This window comes from Schistocerca piceifrons, chromosome 10, assembly GCF_021461385.2.
Source record: "Schistocerca piceifrons isolate TAMUIC-IGC-003096 chromosome 10, iqSchPice1.1, whole genome shotgun sequence".
Taxonomy (NCBI): domain Eukaryota; kingdom Metazoa; phylum Arthropoda; class Insecta; order Orthoptera; family Acrididae; genus Schistocerca; species Schistocerca piceifrons.
In genome coordinates, this window is record NC_060147.1 from 37,508,772 (window position 1) to 37,531,092 (window position 22,321).

The 22,321-nt window shown below is 39.5% G+C and overlaps 1 protein-coding gene across 1 annotated transcript in view; it reads right to left on the reverse strand.

The window, feature by feature from the left end:
• LOC124718638 overlaps nucleotides 1–22,321 on the reverse strand; it is a 526,059-nt gene that overhangs the window by 105,965 nt on the left and 397,773 nt on the right. The window contains exons 20-21 of the mRNA XM_047244262.1: nucleotides 18,678–18,874; nucleotides 3,373–3,527 (exon numbers count right to left, since the gene is read on the reverse strand). Coding sequence (XP_047100218.1) covers nucleotides 3,373–3,527; nucleotides 18,678–18,874 — 352 coding nt within the window. The remainder of the gene's footprint in view (nucleotides 1–3,372; nucleotides 3,528–18,677; nucleotides 18,875–22,321) is intronic.

The window sequence follows — 22,321 nt, forward strand, 5'->3', positions numbered from 1 at the left end:
TCCCACAAATACGTTTCAAATTTTGCCACCTCAGTAACCTACCATGTGGTGACACCCTGGTGTGAAATATGACTCTGAAAGAAACAAAGTTCACACTGAGAATTAAAAACCAACATGAAACTAATGAATGAAGAAAATATTTACTACATGACTTTACTACATTTTTGGATGGCCCATACCCTCTAGAGCTCTGGTTGGCAAAACCATAAAAATATTCTTGAACAATGAAAACTCTAGGTTGGAATATTAGGAAAGGTTAGATTGCTAGTCACCATAAAGATGGCACATTGAGTCACAGACAGCACAATGAAAAGACTGCTACACAGTGAGCTTTTGGGCAAAGCCTTCTTCAAAAAAACACATGCACATTCACACCTCACGCACGCATGATCCCCCCTACCTCGGGCAGCCTAAAAGAGCAGTGCTGTATGCATGAGATGTGTTTGCTTGGGTGAATGTGTGTGTGTTTTCTTTTCTGAAGAAAGCTTTGGCCAAAAACTCGCTATGTAACAGTCTTTTCATTGTGCTGTCTACAACTCAACGTGTCACCTTTATGGTGAGTAGCAATCTGTACTTTTCCTAAAGATATTCTTGAAGTATATTCTGTTTTAACATATTAATTATTTACTTTTTCTTTTGTGTACTTTAAATAAGTTTCCACTGCACTGTGTATCCATGTACATTTACTGCGTGAACATACATTATAGTGCTTTCATTGTGAATATCAAATTGACATGAAAATGATTTACAGATTTTCAGAGAACTTTTTTGATATGCATTGTTAATGAATGTTTTTCCTTGAAGAATATTCACTTATCTTCTTCTGAGGGGCTGTGTGGAGTTGGAAGCTGCATGATATACTTGTTTTGATGTAAAGGCATCTGCTGAAAAACTCCAACTGTCCCACATCACAAAAGTAGTACCTCAAACCAATTATAATACAACACTAACCAATAATTTTACTAACAGAAAATATTATATGTAAAAAAAAAAATGAAATGTGAGGGTGCATTGTTTAAAGTGCACTGTCTAAAACACAGTGTTAATAAACAACATAATTACTCACTGATAAATGACGACAAGGGTACAGTTAACTTTGCATCTCTATTTAAGAGAAAAATACCAAATTTAGCTACACAAATTTCTGTACCCTCACAGTGACACTTTTTATGAGCTATACTGATGTATTACAACTCTACCACCACACCGTCTGTTGCCATGCCTACTCGATAAAGACAATACTCCAGGGATTGATTGCACTTGTCTGCTATTTACTTTACAGATATGCTCCACTGTCCCAGAACACTTTTAATCCAAGATTTCCATTTGAAAGGTATGAGTATGCTTAAAACGATGTAAGGTGTTACATCTCACTTGCCAACAGGGCAAGTGGAGAGCTAAAAGTATTCTCTTGTAATAAGTTGAAATGGAATGTAACAGAGTCCCTGCAATGATTTCATTTCTACTGAGCACCTCTGAGGTACTACTGAGCAAGCTGTGTACATGCAGCTCTGACCAGTCACCATGGGGTCATGAACTTGTGGATTAGGACTGCTGTATAATGCAATCAGTGTCTCGTGGAGTCTGTGCCACAATGCTTTGCTGTCATCAACTGTGCGAAATGGAAGGTGCACTGTGCTATGAGATGTCTCTAATCGAAAGAGAATGAATGGTCTTTCAGAAGTCACTGCTAATGTATGCATGGTCAAAGGTGGTGGTGGTGGTGGTGGTGGTGGTTAGTGTTTAACGTCCCGTCGACAACGAGGTCATTAGAGACGGAGCGCAAGCTCGGGTTAGGGAAGGATTGGAAGGAAATCGGCCGTGCCCTTTCAAAGGAACCATCCCGGCATTTGCCTGAAACGATTTAGGGAAATCACGGAAAACCTAAATCAGGATGGCCGGAGACGGGATTGAACCGTCGTCCTCCCGAATGCGAGTCCAGTGTGCTAACCACTGCACCACCTCACTCGGTGCATGTTAAAAGCTCATAAGTGTTGTATCAACAGCTATACTGACACTAGTATTATTTTCTTTACTGGAATGATATAATTAAAAAAAAAAAAAAAACCATTCAAAAGACTAGTACTGTGCTCAACACTTGTTAAGGTTAGTACTGAAACTTCCGTGAAAGTATCCGAGATAAGAGCTAAAACTGCGTGGCAAGGTAGTTGGAATATGCTACTACGATATAAACATTTCTAAACTTCTTCCAGCATATAAAAATGGAACCTTCCATGAAAGTCATACTTGACGGTATTTACACTGCAATAGTGGGCTCGGCCACTTTATATCACAATTTCAGCACATTTATCAGATTATCGGTCTGTTCCCAGTTAATGTAATGCTTAGGACATGACAATATTAATACTTCAATACTTGCAGGTTCCATATATTTATCGCTGTACAAGTTATTTAACAAATATGAGATGTATATAAACAAATGAATACATAAATTAATGTTGTGTAACTTCCACCTGATGCAAGCTATGCTTGCGAGTCAAATCCATTATTACTTCTCATTTGGTCTCAACAGGCTGAGTTGACCCTCTTCTATAGCCACCTTATACAAAAAAAAATTGTCTCCATGTGATCACCAACTGATCATATACAAGTCAACATCCCCTTTTTCTCAACACATAATTGTTGTACACGGATAAATGACATCGTTAGAAAGGTTTTTTAATCTGCTTCTGGTATTGCAAACCAATTTTGCACTGAAACTTACTATTTGTGAAAAATTTTAACATAAAAGAGACTTTTAACTATTACAGGCGAAAGGGCATCATGGATGTCCAGCTTCATATTCATTATGAATAGCATTTCATTTGTTTTAAAGTACTTATTAACATGATAATTTGTATAAAGCATTTTCATAGACAATAACTGTGATCACTGCAGTAGTCTATTATTCCTACCTGTCGTACACGTTGACTTTTCTAAAAGAATATGCTCTCAGAAACGACAAACATATATGTCACTGTCATCTTGAATTGTGATTTACCTACTTCTACTACTGCCTAACATGCTTACTGTAAACCAATTGTGTTTAAACTTATGTGCATGGAAATGTATATACAAGGATGTATCATGTTGTTCAGTTAATTTTTAAAAGATATTTTTTCTTCATTCCCACAAATACCCTTACCCCAACGACTATTCTTATTCCAAATACTGTCATTATTTACTGGTTTGACGCATATATCATCATCTCCACTTTGTCAACTGCACACAATCTCTTTGTGCTGAACTCAGTAATGATAATTACATGTTCTCTCTTTCTTTCTAGATGTTAAATAGTTCTATTTAAATGTCACCACCAACCTATTTCCACTTACATAAAAAACTACACAGTTGAAAGAAAATGTTCCTTACCTTCAAAAGAGTATCATTTGAGATCTTTGGCTCATCATCAATGGTCAGTGACGAGAGACTCGTTGCTCTCGAAAACTCGACAGGCGTGTCCTCCTCCTTAAATGCTGCTACATCATCCTCAAATACACTTGCCTTGGGAGCGTTCGATCTGCCACCTGTCCGTAAAATACACAATTTTCAATGATGAAACACAGCATAGTGGTGAACAGGCAAGCCAGAGTGTATAAAGGAAGTACTAAACACAACACTAAAACATCAATAATAAGGTGATAAACCAGACAAGTGTGAGCAGGATGCATACACTGAGGGGTGCGTGCAAAATTAATTGTGTGTATAAATAATAATAATATTGTGTGGTTCAACGGCCTGGTCCAAGTCTTTCTACTGGAAGCCACTTCCTTGTGTTGCATGTCCCTAACACATCCCAGTTACACAGGGAATGAGGACCTACAGTTTAATGTGGAATCTGAACTACCTGCTGTTTCTGGTGACTCCTCACATCATTCCAAGGCACAGGCTAGGTTACAACAAAGACTGAAAAATCTGTGGTCTGACCAAGTTTTGACCCTGTGATCTCTTGGTTTGTATGCACATGCTTTACTGCTAGACTAACATGCCCGATATGAATGTAGATAGTTCACCTACAACAGTGAGCTAAAATTAATGCCTCCAAAAGTTTTATGTAAAGACTCTTTAAAACTTTTTAAATAAAACACACTTCATTAACATTCAACATCATTATCCTTCATGTCTACATGTTTATTTCTCAACACAGTCACCCTGGTGATGAATATATTTATTCTAATGAGGGACCAGTTTGATGATACTGTCACTGTAGAATGTTTCACTTTGTTAATGGAGCCACAACCTCACCTCTGCTTGTGTTTGCTTCATCACTATCTAAGTGAACTCCTCAAGGGGTACTTTAAGTTTTGGAAACAGATGAAAATGGGATGGGGCCAAGTTGGGACTGTGTGGAAAGCATTACTTTTCAAAATGTCTTTATATGTGTTTTGATTAGTGAGTTTGCGAGTATCAAAATATATAATGTATATGGCTATATCTTTTGACTGCATTGACCTAGAAGCTTAAATTATTTACATTGCCAAGGGACCATAGAACTTAGTACCTGACATAAATTTCATCTCATTACCTCTACCTATTCCTGAGAAAAAGGGCTCTTATCAAACAGAAGACAGTCAGGAAGAGAGAGAAAAAATTGTGTGACATTATTACAAATTAACAATTTTCATTTTCCTTTACTTGAACAGTGAAACTTGATTCTTGTCAAATTTCATTGATGCTACTAGCAAGAGGGAAGTACCCTATGGATTTTGATGAGTGAATCTGTGAATATCAAATTACACAACATATATGGCCATATCTTTTGATTGCACTGACTTAGAAGCTTTGGCTTTTTGACGCTACCAACAGACCATAGACCTCAGTATGTGACGTATGTTTCAATTTAGGACAGAAAGAAGGCCAACATCAGTAATAACATCTGCGTGTTTTTTTATTGTATTTCAGATCTACATTCCAACTGACAATGCAGCTACCATCAGTGCGTTGTAAGTAGTCATGCTGACTGAATGTAGTTATAATGAGACACATTGCAATTTCACTCAGGCATGTACATTTGATACATCTACTTGTTCCTGTGGAAAGGGGGTCTTAACAGTTTGACAGGACAGACAAGACAACAAAGCGATCTTGTAAGGGTTCCGTTTTTTCCGACTGAGGTGCAGAATCCTAAAAATGAAAGTTTATGCCAGCCTACGCCTCAAACCTATATCCCCCGCTTTTCACGAGCAGTTGCCTTAACAGTGAGACTATCTGTGCACACCTTCCGCCCTGACCCACGCTTTCACTGTTGCTGATGTTTCCACCCATGATTACTAAACCCTGCAACCACAGGTTCTCACACGAGCTGTGTGGGAAACGCACCACTGGGAGAATCAAGTCAGTGGAGGACCCTGTCTTGGGTGCCATTAGGGGTATATTGCAGTGAAGATTCATTGAAAAGAAATGAATGATACAATAAGTTTTCACCAATAACATTTCACATCTTGATTTAATAACATTTCACATCTTGATTTGACTCCTATCAAACCATTCACTTCATTTCAGAAACCCTACTTCTGTTCACTATCACATCAGTTTCCACTTTTGTTACAAGCTGCTACCCAATAGAGATCATTAGAGATCCCCGAACTCTTTTGAGACTCGACTCTCAAGTCTCTATCACTGCCCATTTATGGACGTAAACTTGTTTCTTGACTCTTGTCAGGTGTAAGTAGACTCTACCAGTGTTGGAAGGGGAACAAGTACACGAGCTTGCAAGAATAACTGAGGATTCGCGGCATTGCAACCACTTACGCAACTGTTGAGCTCTACGATTATTATAAAAATAACATTCGAAGTTCTCTGAATTGAATAGAAACTTTTTTTATTTTTCAATGTAGTCTTTCTGTATACTAATGCACTAGATCTAGCGATGTTCCAATGTCACTATCTCATCTCAAAAATTAGATTCCTCTAGGCCCACAAAATACTCTTCTTCTGCTGTCAGTTCTTCGTTCAAAGAGAATTTCCATCCCATGAGAAAAATTTTGAGTTTGGGGGAGAGATGAAAGTCTGACGGAGTCAAATCGGGCGAATATGATGGGTGTGGCAACAATTTGTATCTTAGTTCACATATATCTGCCACAGTAATGGCACTTAGTTGTGGGCAAGCACTGTCTTGATGAAGGATAACTTACTTCCTTTTTAAACCTTGCCTTTTTCCGTGTATCTTTTGGCGCAGTTGGTCCAGGAGGTTAGCATAACATTGTCCCATTAATTCTTTCACCGATGGGAAGATACTCTAGCAGCAAAATCTTTTTCACATCCCAAAAAACTGATGCTGTGACCTTTATGACTGACTGTGTTGGTGAATCAGCATTCTTCCACTGCTCTGACTGTTATTTCTTTTTCTGGGGTATAGCAGTGAGCCCAAGGTTCACCTACTGGTGCAAAAAGGCTTGCTGGTTGCTCCAAAAAGTGTGTCAAACACGGTTCATACATTTGCATCCTGATCCTGCATTAAGAGTCGCAGCACCCACCTAGTAGATAATTTTCTCATATTCAATTCCATTGTTAAGATGTGATGTGGCTGTTTAGATGAGATCCTTACTCTGTAGCAATGTCCCACACTTTCAGTCGGCAATCCTCCATGACCATTTTATGCGCATCTGCTCGTGGAAGCTGGTTCGTGTACACAGCACAGCAGTAAGCAACCAGCTAACTGATGGTGATATAACATGAGGAAAGGTCGAGTGAGATGAAGATAGGGGAGGGAGGGATCGGAACAAGATAGCTTTGCGATGAGTCTTGTTCTATGGCCAATAATGTCATGTTCCACAGAGATGCATTGTTTCGTGGTGGCTCATTAATGTGTTTCATGGCAAACGTATTTTCTAAGACAGTTGTATTAATGAGAAATGACAATGAAATGGAGTGAAACATTTCTGAATATTTTGATGAAGCGAAGAACATGGGGCAACTACGTACGAGACATTTAAATTGACCAACATATTTTGTTACCATTTAATGTAAACATTAAACATACAAACACAGGATGTCAATTAATATTACTTATTTTGCTATTCACTAAAGAATCAATATCATACAACTCGTCGAGCACTGCTATTTCGAAGACAAACTTTTACGTTGAAGTCAGTGAGCTTCTGTGGGTATATTTCATTCCCTTCATTGCAGAAAAAAGCTGCTTGGACGAGTATATAGATCAATACATCGACATAACTGCAGCTGCGGACTTATAATGAGAAAATAAGTCGGCAAGACTAATTTTGTTATGAAACTTACCATGCAAGTGTCACACTTTTTCTGTAATTCATAACTGCAGCTCAGTTTCCACACTGTCAACATAAACTGAAAAATCAGTGAAATTATGCATAGAGGGAAACATTCCATGTGGGAAAAATATATTCCATTATGACAGCTGCCACCCATTCCACATCAAATGGTCCCTTCCCTACAGCCTAGGTCTTCGTGGCAAACGAATCTGCTCCAGTCCGGAATCCCTGAACCATTACACCAACAACCTGACAACAGCTTTTGCATCCCACAACTACCCTCCCGACCTAGTACAGAAGCAAATAACCAGAGCTACTTCCTCATTCCCTCAAACCCAGAACCTCCCTCAGAAGAACCACAAAAGTGCCCCACTTGTGACAGGATACTTTCCGGGACTGGATCAGACTCTGAATGTGGCTCTCCAGCAGGGATACGACTTTTTCAAATCCTGCCCTGAAATGAGATCCATCCTTCAAGAAATCCTCCCCACTCCACCAAGAGTGTCTTTCTGCCGTCCACCTAACCTTCGTAACCTCTTAGTTTATCCCTATGAAATCCCCAAACCACCTTCCCTACCCTCTGGCTCCTACCCTTGTAACTGCTCCCGGTGTAAAACCTGTCCCATGCACCCTCCCACCACCACCTACTCCAGTCCTGTGACCCGGAAGGTGTACATGATCAAAGGCAGAGCCACATGTGAAAGCACCCACGTGATTTACCAACTGACCTGCCTACACTGTGAAGCTTTCTATGTGGGAATGACCAGCAATAAACTGTCCATTCGCATGAATGGACACAGGGAGACAGTGTTTGTTGGTAATGAGGATCACCCTGTGGCTAAATATGCCTCGGTGCACGGCCAGCACATCTTGGCACAGTGTTACATCGTCCGGGTTATCTGGATACTTCCCACTGACACCAACCTATCAGAACTCCAGAGATGGGAACTTGCCCTTCAATATATTCTCTCTTCCTGTTACCCACCAGGCCTCAACCTCCGCTAATTTCAAGTTGCCGCCACTCGTACCTCACCTGTCATTCAATAACATCTTTGCCTCTGTACTTCTGCCTCGACTGACATCTCTGTCCAACCTCTTTGCATTTACATATGTCTGCCTGTGTCTGTATATGTGCGAGTGGATAGATGTGTGTGTGTGTGTGTGCGCGCGAGTGTATACCTGACCTTTTTTCCCCCCAAGGTAAGTCTTTCCGCTCCCAGGATTGGAATGACTCCTTACCCTCTCCCTTAAAACACACATCCTTCAGTCTTTCCCTCTCCTTCCCTCCTTCCTGATCAAGCAACCTTGGGTTGCGAAAGCTTGAAATTTGTGTGTTTTTTACTGTGTCTGACAACATACCAACGCTTTCTCATTTGGTAAGTTACAGCATCTTTGTTTTATATATATGGTAACTTGCTCAACCTGCAGATTCATTTGTTGAATGGTTCCTCTAGGGGGAAAAAAATTCATAGTGAAAATTAGGAAAGTTACTCAGGTATTTATTTCTCTGCTACTGCATGACAAATACTTATTTCTGTCACATCGCTTAACTGCACTTCCTGTAATTTTTGCACCTCCATTTTTCACTGTTTGCTTTGCAACTGTACATAATTGTCTGCACTGAAGATATTATAATGTCATCGTAGACTGAATTTTTTTCATTTTGTACAGAGTTTTGAAGCACACAAAACATATCAAGATATGATCACATATTACAAATATTCAGGCATCCGGCACTGAAGAGATGTAAATTGATGTCTGTGTGTGAATGAGAGACCTTTGCTACTTTTCAACGGTTTAAAAAGTGTTACTCTCCACTTTCAGCACTGCACCGTAAGTATACACGGTGTTACAAAAAGGTACAGCCAAACTTTCAGAAAACATTCCTCACACACAAAGAAAGAAAATATGTTATGTGGACAGGTGTCCAGAAACACATACTTTCCATGTTAGAGCTCATTTTATTACTTCTCGTCAAATCACATTAATCATGGAATGGAAACAGCAACAGAACGTACCAGCGTGACTTCAAACACTTTGTTACAGGAAATGTTCAAAATGTCCTCCGTTACCGAGGATACATGCATCCACCCTCCGTCGCATGGAATCCCTGATGCGCTGATGCAGCCCTGGAGAATGGCGTATTGTATCACAGCCGTCCACAATACGAGCACGAAGAGTCTCTACCTTTGGTACCGGGGTTGCATAGACAAGAGCTTTCAATTGCCCCCATAAATGAAAGTCAAGAGGGTTGAAGTCAGGAGAGCGTGGAGGCCACGGAATTGGTCCACCTCTACCAATCCATCGGGCACCGAATCTATTGTTGAGAAGCGTACGAACACTTCGACTGAAATGTGCAGGAGCTCCATCATGCATGAACCACATGTTGTGTCGTACTTGTAAAGGCACATGTTCTAGCAGCACAGGTAGAGTATCCCGTATGAAATCATGATAACGTGCTCCATTGAGCGTAGGTGGACGAAACTAAAATGAGCTCTAACATGGAAAGTAAGCGTTTCCGGACACATGTCCACATAACATCTTTTTCTTTATTTGTGTGTGAGGAATGTTTCCTGAAAGTTTGGCCATACCTTTTTGTAACACCCTATATACGTTTGTGTTTAAGGCTATGCCAAATCTAACTATGGTCATTAAGCTAAAGCCAGTGCATCACTTGCACTTCCCCCCGTGCTACATAATGACGTCCCTCCACCCCATTTTACCACAAAAGCTCACTGCCCAGGTGACAACCAAGTGTGAGAGCTCTCGCTTGCCTAGCCACCTCCTAAACCGTCACAATATAAGCTATCTCTACCAAATTTAAACTCTAATGATCTGTTGGAATTACATTTTCCTTCTTTGATAAGGATAGAAGCTGAAGTAATGAATTAAAATTTGTGCTACAGCTGGGAATTTAACGCAGGTTTCCTCCTTGCAAGGTGGATGTGCTAATCACTGCACAGACTACCCTAGACCAATTCCGACCCTAACACAAACTTCATTTCACACCTTCAGCCCATTTTCCTCTTCTTAAATCATCGGTATTAAGATAAAAACTTGAGACTCGTATGTCTCCAGGAAAACGTAATTCCACCAAATCAATATCTCACCTACTCCTGAGGTACAGGCAGGATTTCCCCGTTATGTACAAAGCTGGGGTGCTATCCCAGTGTCGGAGAGCCTCGGCAAAACTGATGACTTAAAAAGGGGAAAATGAGCTGAAGGTGTGAACTGGTTTGTGTTTGGGAGGATACTAGACTAGGTTAGCCCATGCAGCTGTGGTAGCCACAATGCCACGGTAGTATTGTGATTAGCACACCTGCAGAAGACCCGGGCTCAAGTTCCAGCCATTTAATTCATTACTTCAACTTCTACGCTTATCGAAGAAAAACTTTAACTTGTCTGTCCACTCTAGTTGATTATGGAGAAGTAGGGTCCACCAGTGTGTTCTGAAAATTGGCACGACTTCTTTGTTGTCATACCTTTCTTTATGAAGTGCTTAATCACTTTGCCAATCTCTTTTTTTCCATCTTCATAAACCACAACATGGGAACAACCATAGAGAGATATATCTGCACCACTGATCTCTGACAAGAGCACTGATATGACACGTTTTTTTCTGACAGAGGATGACCTATTATTACGCAGGAACCTTGTCGCGCTAGCACTGATGTCTGTTGAAGATTCCGAGAACTTTAAAAGTTACTCTCATAGATACCAATATAACGACTGACTGGTTAGCAATGAATATTATTCTGTTTATACATACATTTACATAGATGTGTATTCATTATGTGCAACTGGACCCTATCAAATCATGCAAAACTATTATATCTCAATCGTCGGAGAGTCAAGCAGCTCTAATTTTTTCTCCTTCGATTCTTTTTCTTTTCTTAGTCTACCATGTGCTCAGTCTGTTGCTGACTTTGTTTTCTGGCAGTACTACCCATTTGCTAATTTTCTGTCTGTATGAGTTTATGTTCAAAATGTCTGATGGAATTATACACTGAAGCACCAAAGAAACTGGTATAGGCATGCGTGTTCAAATACAGAGATATGTAAACAGGCAGAACATGGCACTGTGGTTGGCAACACCTATATAAGACAACAAGTGTCTGGTGCAGTTGTTAGATTGGTTACTGCTGCTACAATGACAGGTTACCAAGATGTGAGCAAGTGTGAACGTGGTGTTATAGTCAGCGCATAATCAACGGGACACAGCTCTCCGAGGTAGCGATTAAGTGGGGATTTTCCCATACAACCATTTCACAAGTGTACCGTGAATATCAAAAATACAGTAAAACATGAAATCTCCGACAACGCTGTGGCCGGAAAAAGATCCTGCAAGAACAGGACCGACGACAACTGAAGAGAATTGTTCAACGTGACAGAAGTGCAACCCTTCCACAAATTGCTGCAGATTTCAATGCTGGGCTATCAACGAATGTCGGTGTGTGAACCGTTCAATGAAACATCATCAATATGGGCTTAAGCCGAAGGTCCACTCATGTACCCTTGATGACTGCACGACACACAGCTTTCCGCCTCGCCTGGGCCCGTCAACTCCGACACTCAACTACTAATGACTGGAAATATGTTGCCTGGTCAGACGAATCTCATTTCAAATTGTATAGAGTGGATGGACGTGTGCAGTTATGGGGACAACCTCATGAACCCTTGGACCCTGCATGCCAACAGGAAACTGTTCAAGCTGGTGGAGGTTCTGTAATGGGGTGGAGCCTGTGTAGTTGGAGTGATATGGACCGCTCATACGTCTAGAAACAACTCTGACAGGTGACATGTACCTAAGCATCCTGTCTGATTACCTGCATCCATTCATTTCCATTGTGCATTCCGACAGGCTTGGGCAATTCCAGCAGGACACACACATATGCATATGCAACTGCATATGTATATGCAGGTATATACGTATTTGTGGCACGTGTTTGTGTGTGTGTTTCCAACAGCTGCTTCACTACACAGACCATTTGGGTACTCCATTCCACCACAAGTTTCTTTAAACCACGCACAAGGGAACAATCTCTCTAGCACATCCTGGCCTATAACCTTTGCTAAACTGTTCCCACTGTCTCACCTTACCTTCTTCCTTCTCTCATCTGTCCACACCAGTCCTTCACCACTCGGATCGTGCCTTGCCTTCTCCCTCCACTCTTCCTCCTGCCATGAGGACATTCTCTCTCTCTCTCTCTCTCTCTCTCTCTCTCTCTCTCTCCATCTCTCTCTCTCTCCCCTCCCCCACCCTCCTCCGTCACCCTCCCATCTCTCACCCCTCAATTTGTTTCTCTTCATCTTCACCTTCACTTCCCCCCCCCCCCCTCCCCATCTTCCTTCATCTTGTTCTGATCTACCCTCCGTACTCTTTTCATCTTGCTGTGCAGCCCTGGAGACTTCAGTCCAAAAATCTATCTGTTTCCCACAACACTCTCCCCACCTTCATCAGCCCATGCAACTACTTCCAATAATACTGTATCAGTAATCAGTCTTGCCACGACCACTTCAGTATCCAGTTGGATATCTGTATGGTTATATGTGTACATGTGTGTTCTACTGTCAGAAAAAGATCTAATGTTCAAAAGCTAGTGTGAATGCTATTTTCAGTTAAGCATGGATCAATCCGCTAATACGTGACTGGTTGCCTTATTTTACATATTGCTCCATCCAGGAATTTCCATTATTGTAATGTATCTATGTAAATATGAATGTATATCACACACTGCCAAAAGTAATGTGACATCTCAAAAAAACCATTTGTGGGCAATCATGTTTAAAGATGTGAATGGTAATTTAGTTTCCTAATAAGATAAGGGATGAAAGTATTATTACATTCATGGTTGCTAAGTGCATTTTAAACATTTATCTAAACTTACAATTTGGAATTATCACACTGCTCTATTAGTTATCATGAAACTGGTGAAGAGATTTATCTTTTTATACTTCTTCAGTAATGAAATATCTAAATTAAAATTAATTACTTTTTACATGTAATTATGTAGCAGTTGTCTTTGCAATGTAATGGGATGTACCCCCTGCTACGCACCTCACAGTGGTTTGCAGAATATAGATGTAGATGCACAATCGTACTTGTGGTTTTATGTGTATTGTTAATTGAAGTATAAAATTTCAGAGGTTTTAATTTCCAAGTGCCAATGAAATTGACGAACTAGGCAGAACAAAATTTTGAAACTCTCTGGGCTATAATTATTTCACTAAGATTTTTGATCAAGGTGTAAAACCTGATAGCATTCTAATATGCAATTTGTTTAACCGAAATAAAGAAAAAATAACTGTTGTAATTTTTCTATCATTGTGTTGTGAATGTAGTATGATGTCTTGATATCTTTTTAACTTTAACTTCTACATGAATCATAATAGAGGAGATCAGGATTTTGTAGAATGAGATTCTAATGTAATGAAAAATCTGTTTATTCTCAAAAAAACATGAAGATGACAGTAGTACTGATTAAATTTGCCAATGCATCATATGACAATACGATAATTAAATACGGTCATAATTGTTCAACATTTATAATATTAATTTGAAACTTATAAAATTTTTGTTAGTGTTAAAAATAAAAATACAATATTAAAACTAAAAAATGTAAAATGAGACCATTTGAAATATAAAAATAGTAATAATATTAAAATTAAAACAACCATTTTTTCACATCTCTTTAAATGTTCTAAATATTAATGATGGAACCATAAAAGTTAAAATAAGAAGTTGGAATGTATTTCTCACAAGCTGGAGTCATCAAGTCGTTCTTTCTCATAGTTGGAGCTCCTCGCGGCAGTCTGTGGGCTTGACGTATTTCCGGTCATTAAATGATTTGTCTCCTATTTTCTAGCGAATTACATTTTTGTTTTTCGTGAATTGAATAGCTTCTCTATTTCCTCTCATTTTCCTGATTTGACCTATCTTTTCTTTCCACACAGACTTCACCTTTGCATAGTTCTACTGCTCCATAATCTTCACTGCAAGACTTCTTTACATTTTTATACATCCAATAGAAAATCATATTCAGTTGGTGGTCCTCAGAAGTAAACAGCTTAACGCTCTCGGTACTCTTCAGTGGAAACTTCACAGGAGCCCAGTAATTTTTTCTGCTGCACTTCCTTTTGTTATTGCCATGGTCTTTAGACAAACCTTTGTCTTTTTCAGATGTAGAAATATTGTTTCATGCATAGCAAGATCACGATCTTCTATGCTATCAATGCTGTTACGAAAGAGTTTATACTTATTGTCATTCAGTCTGATGCACATCCTTCTGTTTGAGCATTTTACTAAAGGAGGAGATAGCAGAAACACTTTTCAAGAAGGAATCAAGTCCTGCTTACTTCTGGTCTGCAAGTACTGAGCACAATCATAATTGCAAGACAGTCAAACATTCTGATAAAATTAAAGCAAACATGCTTACTACAACATTCCTTTCTAGTTTCACCTGTTCCTTTCATCATAAGCACACTTTCTGGTTCCGGATAGTCCTCAGTCTTTTGTGTCTTGGCAATTAAAACTATTTTTCGGAATCTCCGAGTGGGTCCTGGGACTGTTGAATTGTTGACATGTTGATTTTAATGTCTAAAAATATGAAAAAACAAAAATAAATAAGTAAAGGGAAATTATACCTATAGGATAAGCCATACCTTTCTGTGTGGTGCAATTCTACAAATTAAAATAAAATCAAAATAACAAAAATAAGGAATGTTACAAAATTAAACACACAAATTATGCTACTTTAGAGGATATAATTCTTTCTGTGGTCTTGTTGGTAATAATTCTGGATAAAGTTAGTTGGCTGATCAGAAACTACTTTACTGTAGTTGTGTCTAAATGAAAAAGTGTGACAAATTTTGCATTAGTGGGAAGTTGGTTAAGTCAGATAACATCATCCTTTCAAGAATTAAAGCTATTTTTGTTTTGTATCATGTCACTTTAGGTCAAGTTCTGCTGCTGCTCTGTTTGTTTGGGCTTTGTACGGCAATGAGAGTAGCCGAGCTGCACATTACATTATCACAAGTAAAGCTAACAGACCCTCCATGCAGTACGCTGCTCCAAGAAATATCGACGACCCGAACATCCGACAGACAATGACAACTAAATTGAAGTGATTGGTAATGGCATTTGTTTTATCACTTAAGACAAAGACAACTCACTGTATGTTAAAAGAAGAATAAGTTATTTTTTTATCTTCAAGTTCTTAGTCTACTCCTTTAATAGTGTTGCAAATTAATGAATAACTAATGAGAACCTGTCAGGAGTTTAACAACTTTTGCTAAATAAAGAAGTGTTTGACGGTCGTGGACTCTCACTCTTGGAGACTCCTCAGTGAGGAATACTGCTACAAGGAACACGGTGCAAGCCCAAAAACAAATGGTTATCAGAAATAGAATCATACTAACAATGACAGCAAGATGCAACAAGAAGAAGCAACCAAATTTTGACATCAATCCAACGCTACTGACAAGAAAACGAATACTACAGAGACGAAATACAGAAAACTTAAGTTCACATGTGTAATTCTGGGCAGTGAAACAGAGATAAAGAAGCCAAAGGATTGTAATCTTAAAATACAAAAGTCTGACACCATGATTAGATCATCAAAAAAGTGACAAACTTCTTTCAAAACATATGCTGACAAGTTAATCGTCGTTTAAGAAGTATTTTACAAGATTATACCTTTAAAAAATACAATTAGGAATGCATTAAACAAATCGGTTATTAAACACGGGGATACATGCGAACAAAGAAACTTGATATTTGATTCACAATAAAAACTGATCAGATAAGCAATATGTGGACACTAGTTGATATTTTGTGGGGTACAAGGATAAATTAGGATTCAACGAATCACGATTTCGTGTGATACTGTGCTACACTCATAATTGTACATACAATCACATCGCCCAGTAACAAATTAACAACACAGGTTCGACTACCACATCAGCGTTTCAAGAGTTTCAACACGGGTTGGTAGCCAGTGGGTTTGGATTACAGTGCGTCTCTAGGAGACTGCATCCGACAGTCTCAGTCGCAATACGCACTGGCGGCGGCAGCCAACAACACGACACTACATACACGATACAGGGAATTTCAAACATAATTAATGTGATGTTAAGATGTAGGAGACGTTAAATTACAAATGAAATATACTTACTAATGAACATTTTTTCACTTCTAGATTTTAGATTTATCTGCATAATCAAATAACATAATACGGCTTTCATTAAAGATAATGTAACCACGGAAGGGTTTATGCAATCAGTATCAGACCAATTTTCTCAAAGGAATAACAGATTCACACAAATGGACAGAAATTTTGCAAAGATCGAGAACAGATTAGATGATATAAAAAGTAAACTACAAGACTTAATTTCCCATCTTAATAGTAGAATGAATAGGTAGGAAAAGTGATTACACCAAGAATTCAGTAATGCTGCCAAAATAGATGAATGACTTTGAATCGTAGAAGAAAAGCTGTGCCATAAAACAGAACATATACATAACAAAAAATTTGAACAAGGAAATTTAATAGCTGTAATTGGTACAGTGACCTCAGTATCAAGAAAAGTCTTCTTCTCTCGGGGACCTGTACGTTAAGACAACAACAAATTAATTGTTTGTTGATCTTCAAGTTGTTGGACTGCTTCTTTAATAGAGTAGCACATTTACAGATAATTAAGAAGTGCCTGTCAGGAGTTTTAACAACTTTTGCTAAAACAGAAGTGTTTGACAATAGTGGATGCTTGCAGACTTTGCAAAATCCTAAAGGCAAGCAATGTGACAAGCACAAATTCAATTGCCTAGCAATGCGATAATTAGAAAATCCTACAGAAAAATGACAAACAATGTACCATTTCACGCACAAGTCACTCTACTGACCATATAGTACACCTGACAGCCTGAAGCTAACTCAGCGATTCCTAACTGTTACGAGGATGGACAAGCCACTCCCCTCTTTTTTCTCCAACACAGTGCTGTTACAGACACCTCTTGGAAACTCTATGCACTTGGATTACTGCACTACCGCAGTTATGTAGAGAGCATTCTGCACTATTCCCTCACAGTGGTAACTAAAAAATAATATTTTTTTGAGATTTCACGTTGTTAGTGTCACTGTGCAATATATGTATGCATTATATCTATATGTATATATGTATGATATCAATATAATAGAGGGAAACATTCCACGTGGGAAAAATTATATATATTGGTATGTTGATAGACACACAAACACAAACACACAGACAAAATTCAAGCTTTCGCAACCCACGGTTGCTTCATCAGGAAAGAGGGAAGGAGAGGGAAAGACGAAAGGATGTATACAGTCGAACACACACACATATCCATCCGCACATATACAGACACAAGCGGACATTTGTCTGCTTGTGTCTGTATATGTGCGGATGGATATGTGTGTGTGTACGAGTGTATACCTGTGCTTTTTTCCCCCTAAGGTAAGTCTTTCCGCTCCCGGGATTGGAATGACTCCTTACCCTCTCCCTTAAAACCCACATCCTTTCGTCTTTCCCTCTCCTTCCCTCTTTCCTGATGAGGCAACAGTTTGTTGCGAAAGTTTGAATTTTGTGTGTATGTATGTGTTTGTTTGTGTTTCTATCGACCCAGCGCTTTCGTATGGTAAGTCACATCATCTTTGTTTTTAAATATATATGTATGTATGTATATAAATCGTTTCAGAGAGTACTTTTTTTTTTTTTTTTTTTTTTTTTTTTTTTTTTTTTTTTTTTTTTTTTTACATTTAATCTCTGTTCCGACAATGTCTAACAATTACATTGACATAAACATTTATTGAGTGTGACAACAGTACAAGAAAGTAGGACATGAGGGTGAAGTGTGCCGGCCGGGTTTGCCGAGAGGTTCTACGCGTTACAGTCTGGAACCGCGCAACCGCGACGGTTGCAGGTTCGAATCCTGCCTCGGGCATGGATGTGTGTGATGTCCTTAGGTTAGGTAGGTTTAAGTAGTTCTACGTTCTAGGGGACTGATGACCTCAGAAGTTAAGTCCCATAGTGCTCAGAGCCATTTGAGGGTGAAGTGTGTTCTCTACATAGTGTTAAATGTTAAGATAAATTTATAGAAGTCTTCAAAAAAGTTATAGAAATGAGTGATAAGCTACACATTTTGCTATTAGCGCATAAACACAAGTTGTCATGACTAAAAGAACTCGTAACAATGGCGAATCCTGGATGCACTAAATCCTAAAGGATGCAATAAAGGAAAGGCAACCACTCACTTGTAGCTGACCGATGCGTGGCACACAGAAATGTGCGACAGAGAATAGTATATACTAGCTTTTGAGCTCTTGCACTTTCTCTAGAAAAAGCACTCACATTCACACACACCACCATACAGACACCAACACATACACACCCACTGTTTGCACGTGAGGTCTGTTAATGTCGCACACTGACCGTGGTGCCTGGCAGCCGGCAGTAGGTGCGTCCTCTCGGGAAGGCGGCCCACGAAGTCTCCGGCCCTGTGGCCGGACCGGGCAGGCGCTCCGGTGACGGAAGCCGGCCCGGAGTGGTGGGGGCCGGGGCTCGGAGGAACCGTCTGTGTCGGCGAGTCGGGCAGCTCGCTGGGAGATACGGCACCGCTCGTCCTGCGGCTGTCACAGAAGCGTACCACATAGAGGTGCACACTATATGGGTAGCTGCTACAAAAATTAACTGCAGCTTAATACAGGGTGTATACGCGGACAAGAAAAAAAAATTCCCGGATTCTTCCAGGTTAAAATTACGCTTTCTCCCGGGCGAAAATACACTTTTTCCCTGTCAAGTGACAGTATACGTTTCCTCGGAACTGTAAAACTTATCAACAAATGAACAAAGTAAGAGCATATGGACTATCAGACCATTTGTGTGAATGGATTGAAGAGTGCCTAGATAACAGAGCGCAGCATGTCATTCTCAATGGAGAGAAGTCTTCCAAAGTAAGAGTGATTTCAGGTGTGCCGCAGGGGAGTGTCATTGGACCGTTGCTATTCGCAATATACATAAATGACCTTGTGGATGACATCGGAAGTTCACTGAGGCTTTTTGCGGATGATGCTGTGGTGCATCGAGAGGTTGTAACAATGGAAAATTGTACTGAAATGCAGGAGGATCTGCAGCAAATAGACGCATGGTGCAGGGAATGGCAATTGAATCTCAATGTAGAAAAGTTTAATGTGCTGCGAATACATAGAAAGATAGTTCCCTTATCATTTAACTACAAAATAGCAGGTCAGCAACTGGAAGCAGTTAATTCCATAAATTATCTGGGAGTATGCATTAGGAGTGATTTAAAATGGAATGATCATATAAAGTTGATCGTCGGTAAGGCAGATGCCAGACTGAGATTCATTGGAAGAATCCTAAGGAAATGCAATCCGAAAACAAAGGAAGTAGGTTACAGTACACTTGTTCGCCCACTGCTGGAATATTGCTCACCGGTGTGGGATCCGTACCAGATAGGGTTGATAGAAGAGATAGAGAAGATCCAACAGAGAGCAGCGCATTTCGTTACAGGATCATTTAGTAATCGCGATAGTGTTACGGAGATGATAGATAAACTCCAGTGGAAGACTCTGCAGGAAGACGCTCAGTAGCTCTTTACCGGCTTTTGTTGAAGTTTCGAGAACATACCTTCACCGAAGAGTCGAGCAGTATATTGCTGCCTCCTACGTATATCTCGCGAAGAGACCATGAGGATAAAATCAGAGAGATTAGAGCCAACACAGAGGCATACTGACAATCCTTCTTTCCACGAACAATAAGAGACTGGAATAGAAGGGAGAACCGATAGAGGTACTCAGGGTACCCTCCGCCACACACCATCAGGTGGCTTGCGGAGTATGGATGTAGATGTAGATGTAGATCAATCCTTTGAATGGTTATAGTACAAAACACATTTCGGAAAGATCTTTGATGTGCAGCAACATGTGCGCTGCATATTTTCATATTACAAAAGTGTAAATTTAAATTCCACCAAACGCCACATGTTACTTTCTGAAGCATTGAAATCAAGATTGCAATGCGCATTTGTAGCCAGTCATAGTTCGTCACGTGATCTCACCAGCCGATGACAGCAGATCTTCTAGCGTAGGATACGTGATGTAGTGAGCCAATAGCAATATCACTGTTAAGTAGCGCATACACACAAATAGGAAAAGTTAATGGTTTAAATTAACATACACAGCGTTACTACAAGAAAAGCAAAGCTTTCACATAAAATATTGGTCTCGGAGATTAATAAGCTGCAAGAGAAGCTAAGCTTTCGCATATAATGTTGATTTTTTTGCGAGTGTTACACTTTAAGATAAAACACACAAATGTGTCAGTAAAATTTTTAATAAAGACATAAATGTCTGATCTTCTGAGCTCGAAATTTTTCTAAATGTACGTCCTCAAAGACTTGATTTTTAAATGAGAGTCAAACTCTCTGTGATTTAAGAAATTCATCGTACATTCTCACACATAATTCATCTTGCATAAAAGGAAATTTACTTTGAAAGTAACACTTTTCAAACAACCATTCGAAATATTTTCCCGTGACTGTTAGAAATAGGTTCGTTTCAGCAGTTGCCAGAGAGCGCCAGAAACAGGCATCACCGCGCTTGCGCAGCAACGATGATGCAGGAAGCCCGTATGTTCGTAGGTGTAAAACATTAAAAGATCTTACACTGTGTCATAAAAGAAATAAGACATCAGAGGATACTCCAAGAACATCGGTTTTCCGTGAACCATACCACAATGTGTAATTTGGCTTAAAGTGCACATTCGAATGTTCAGATTCTGACGTAAGTTTTCTTGAGTGCCGGTACTGTATTATCTCATGTTTGGTTCTTTATTATGGCATAATGCCATACGTGCTAGAAGATGAAAACATGCACTTTTGAAATGCAGCGAACAGTTGAAACTAGCCCATAGTATGGAATTAAACACTTCGTTTCAAATAAATTGACTGCCCCAGCGGAAAAGATTAATAAAAGTCAAATTTCTTTGCAAACCGACAAAAATAACTTCATTGTTCTGCAAGGCGATTAATGACTGACTGTCAGAAAGGTGAAGATAAAACCTGAAATGAGTAACATATTTTAGCCTTCCATAATTATTATCATCATCATCATCATCATCATCTAAGACTGATTATGCCTTTCAGCGTTCAGTCTGGAGCATAGTCCCCTTTATAAAATTCTTCCATAATTATGCGAACGTATTTTAATTCATTTGATAGCTCACGGCCATAGATATCGGTTTTGTTTTTGTTTAATGTGAGAGCAATAAATGAAGAGGAAACAGCAAAATCACTAAACGTAAACACAGGTCACGTGGAGACTCCCCACTAGAACTCAGACTGCTCTGTGAATCAGCCCCGGATCTCCGATATTTCCGAACCGGGGCAATATTTGATAGTGGCGCCCAACCACACGTCTGCAGCGAGAAGTGGGAAAAGGTACTTCTCATACGCGACTCAACTGCACACGCACAAGGGCTGGCCCACAACTGCTCAAACGTATCTAAAGTAAACAGTTGTGACGTCACGCTCATTGGAGACAATTTGTTGTTAGGAAGCATTGCATAGTCTTCCCAAAGCCTTTGACACACTTTGCAGTTGGCAAACGCTTGTATGAACACTGTGTTTTGTTGTTGTATATGGCGTATTTCTTTTGCAACTTAAGTTTTATTTTCGTTTTTTGCTGCAGTATTGTACTGCAGAAGCGGGATACAGTAATATCCTTTGTTAGAGTATTGGTTCTTACCCGTCAAAATCAGAAAAATTTAACTGAAAACTAAAACAATGAAAAATTCCCGGGTTTATCCCGAATGAAAGAATTCCCGGGTTTTTCCCGGATCTCCCGAGTCGTATACAACCTGTAATAGTAATGAACTTAATCACTTTTGAGGGACCTCGAGTAGTTTAAGAAAGGAAGTGAGGTTTAACTGAGACCCCGACTACAGAAGACCTAACTTAGTAATTGCAGAATATGAACACTGCTCTTCTCCTATGAGATTCTGGTGTGTTCTGTCTCACCTCACTTGGTCCCTATACTTTAGTCAAATGATTAAAAAAA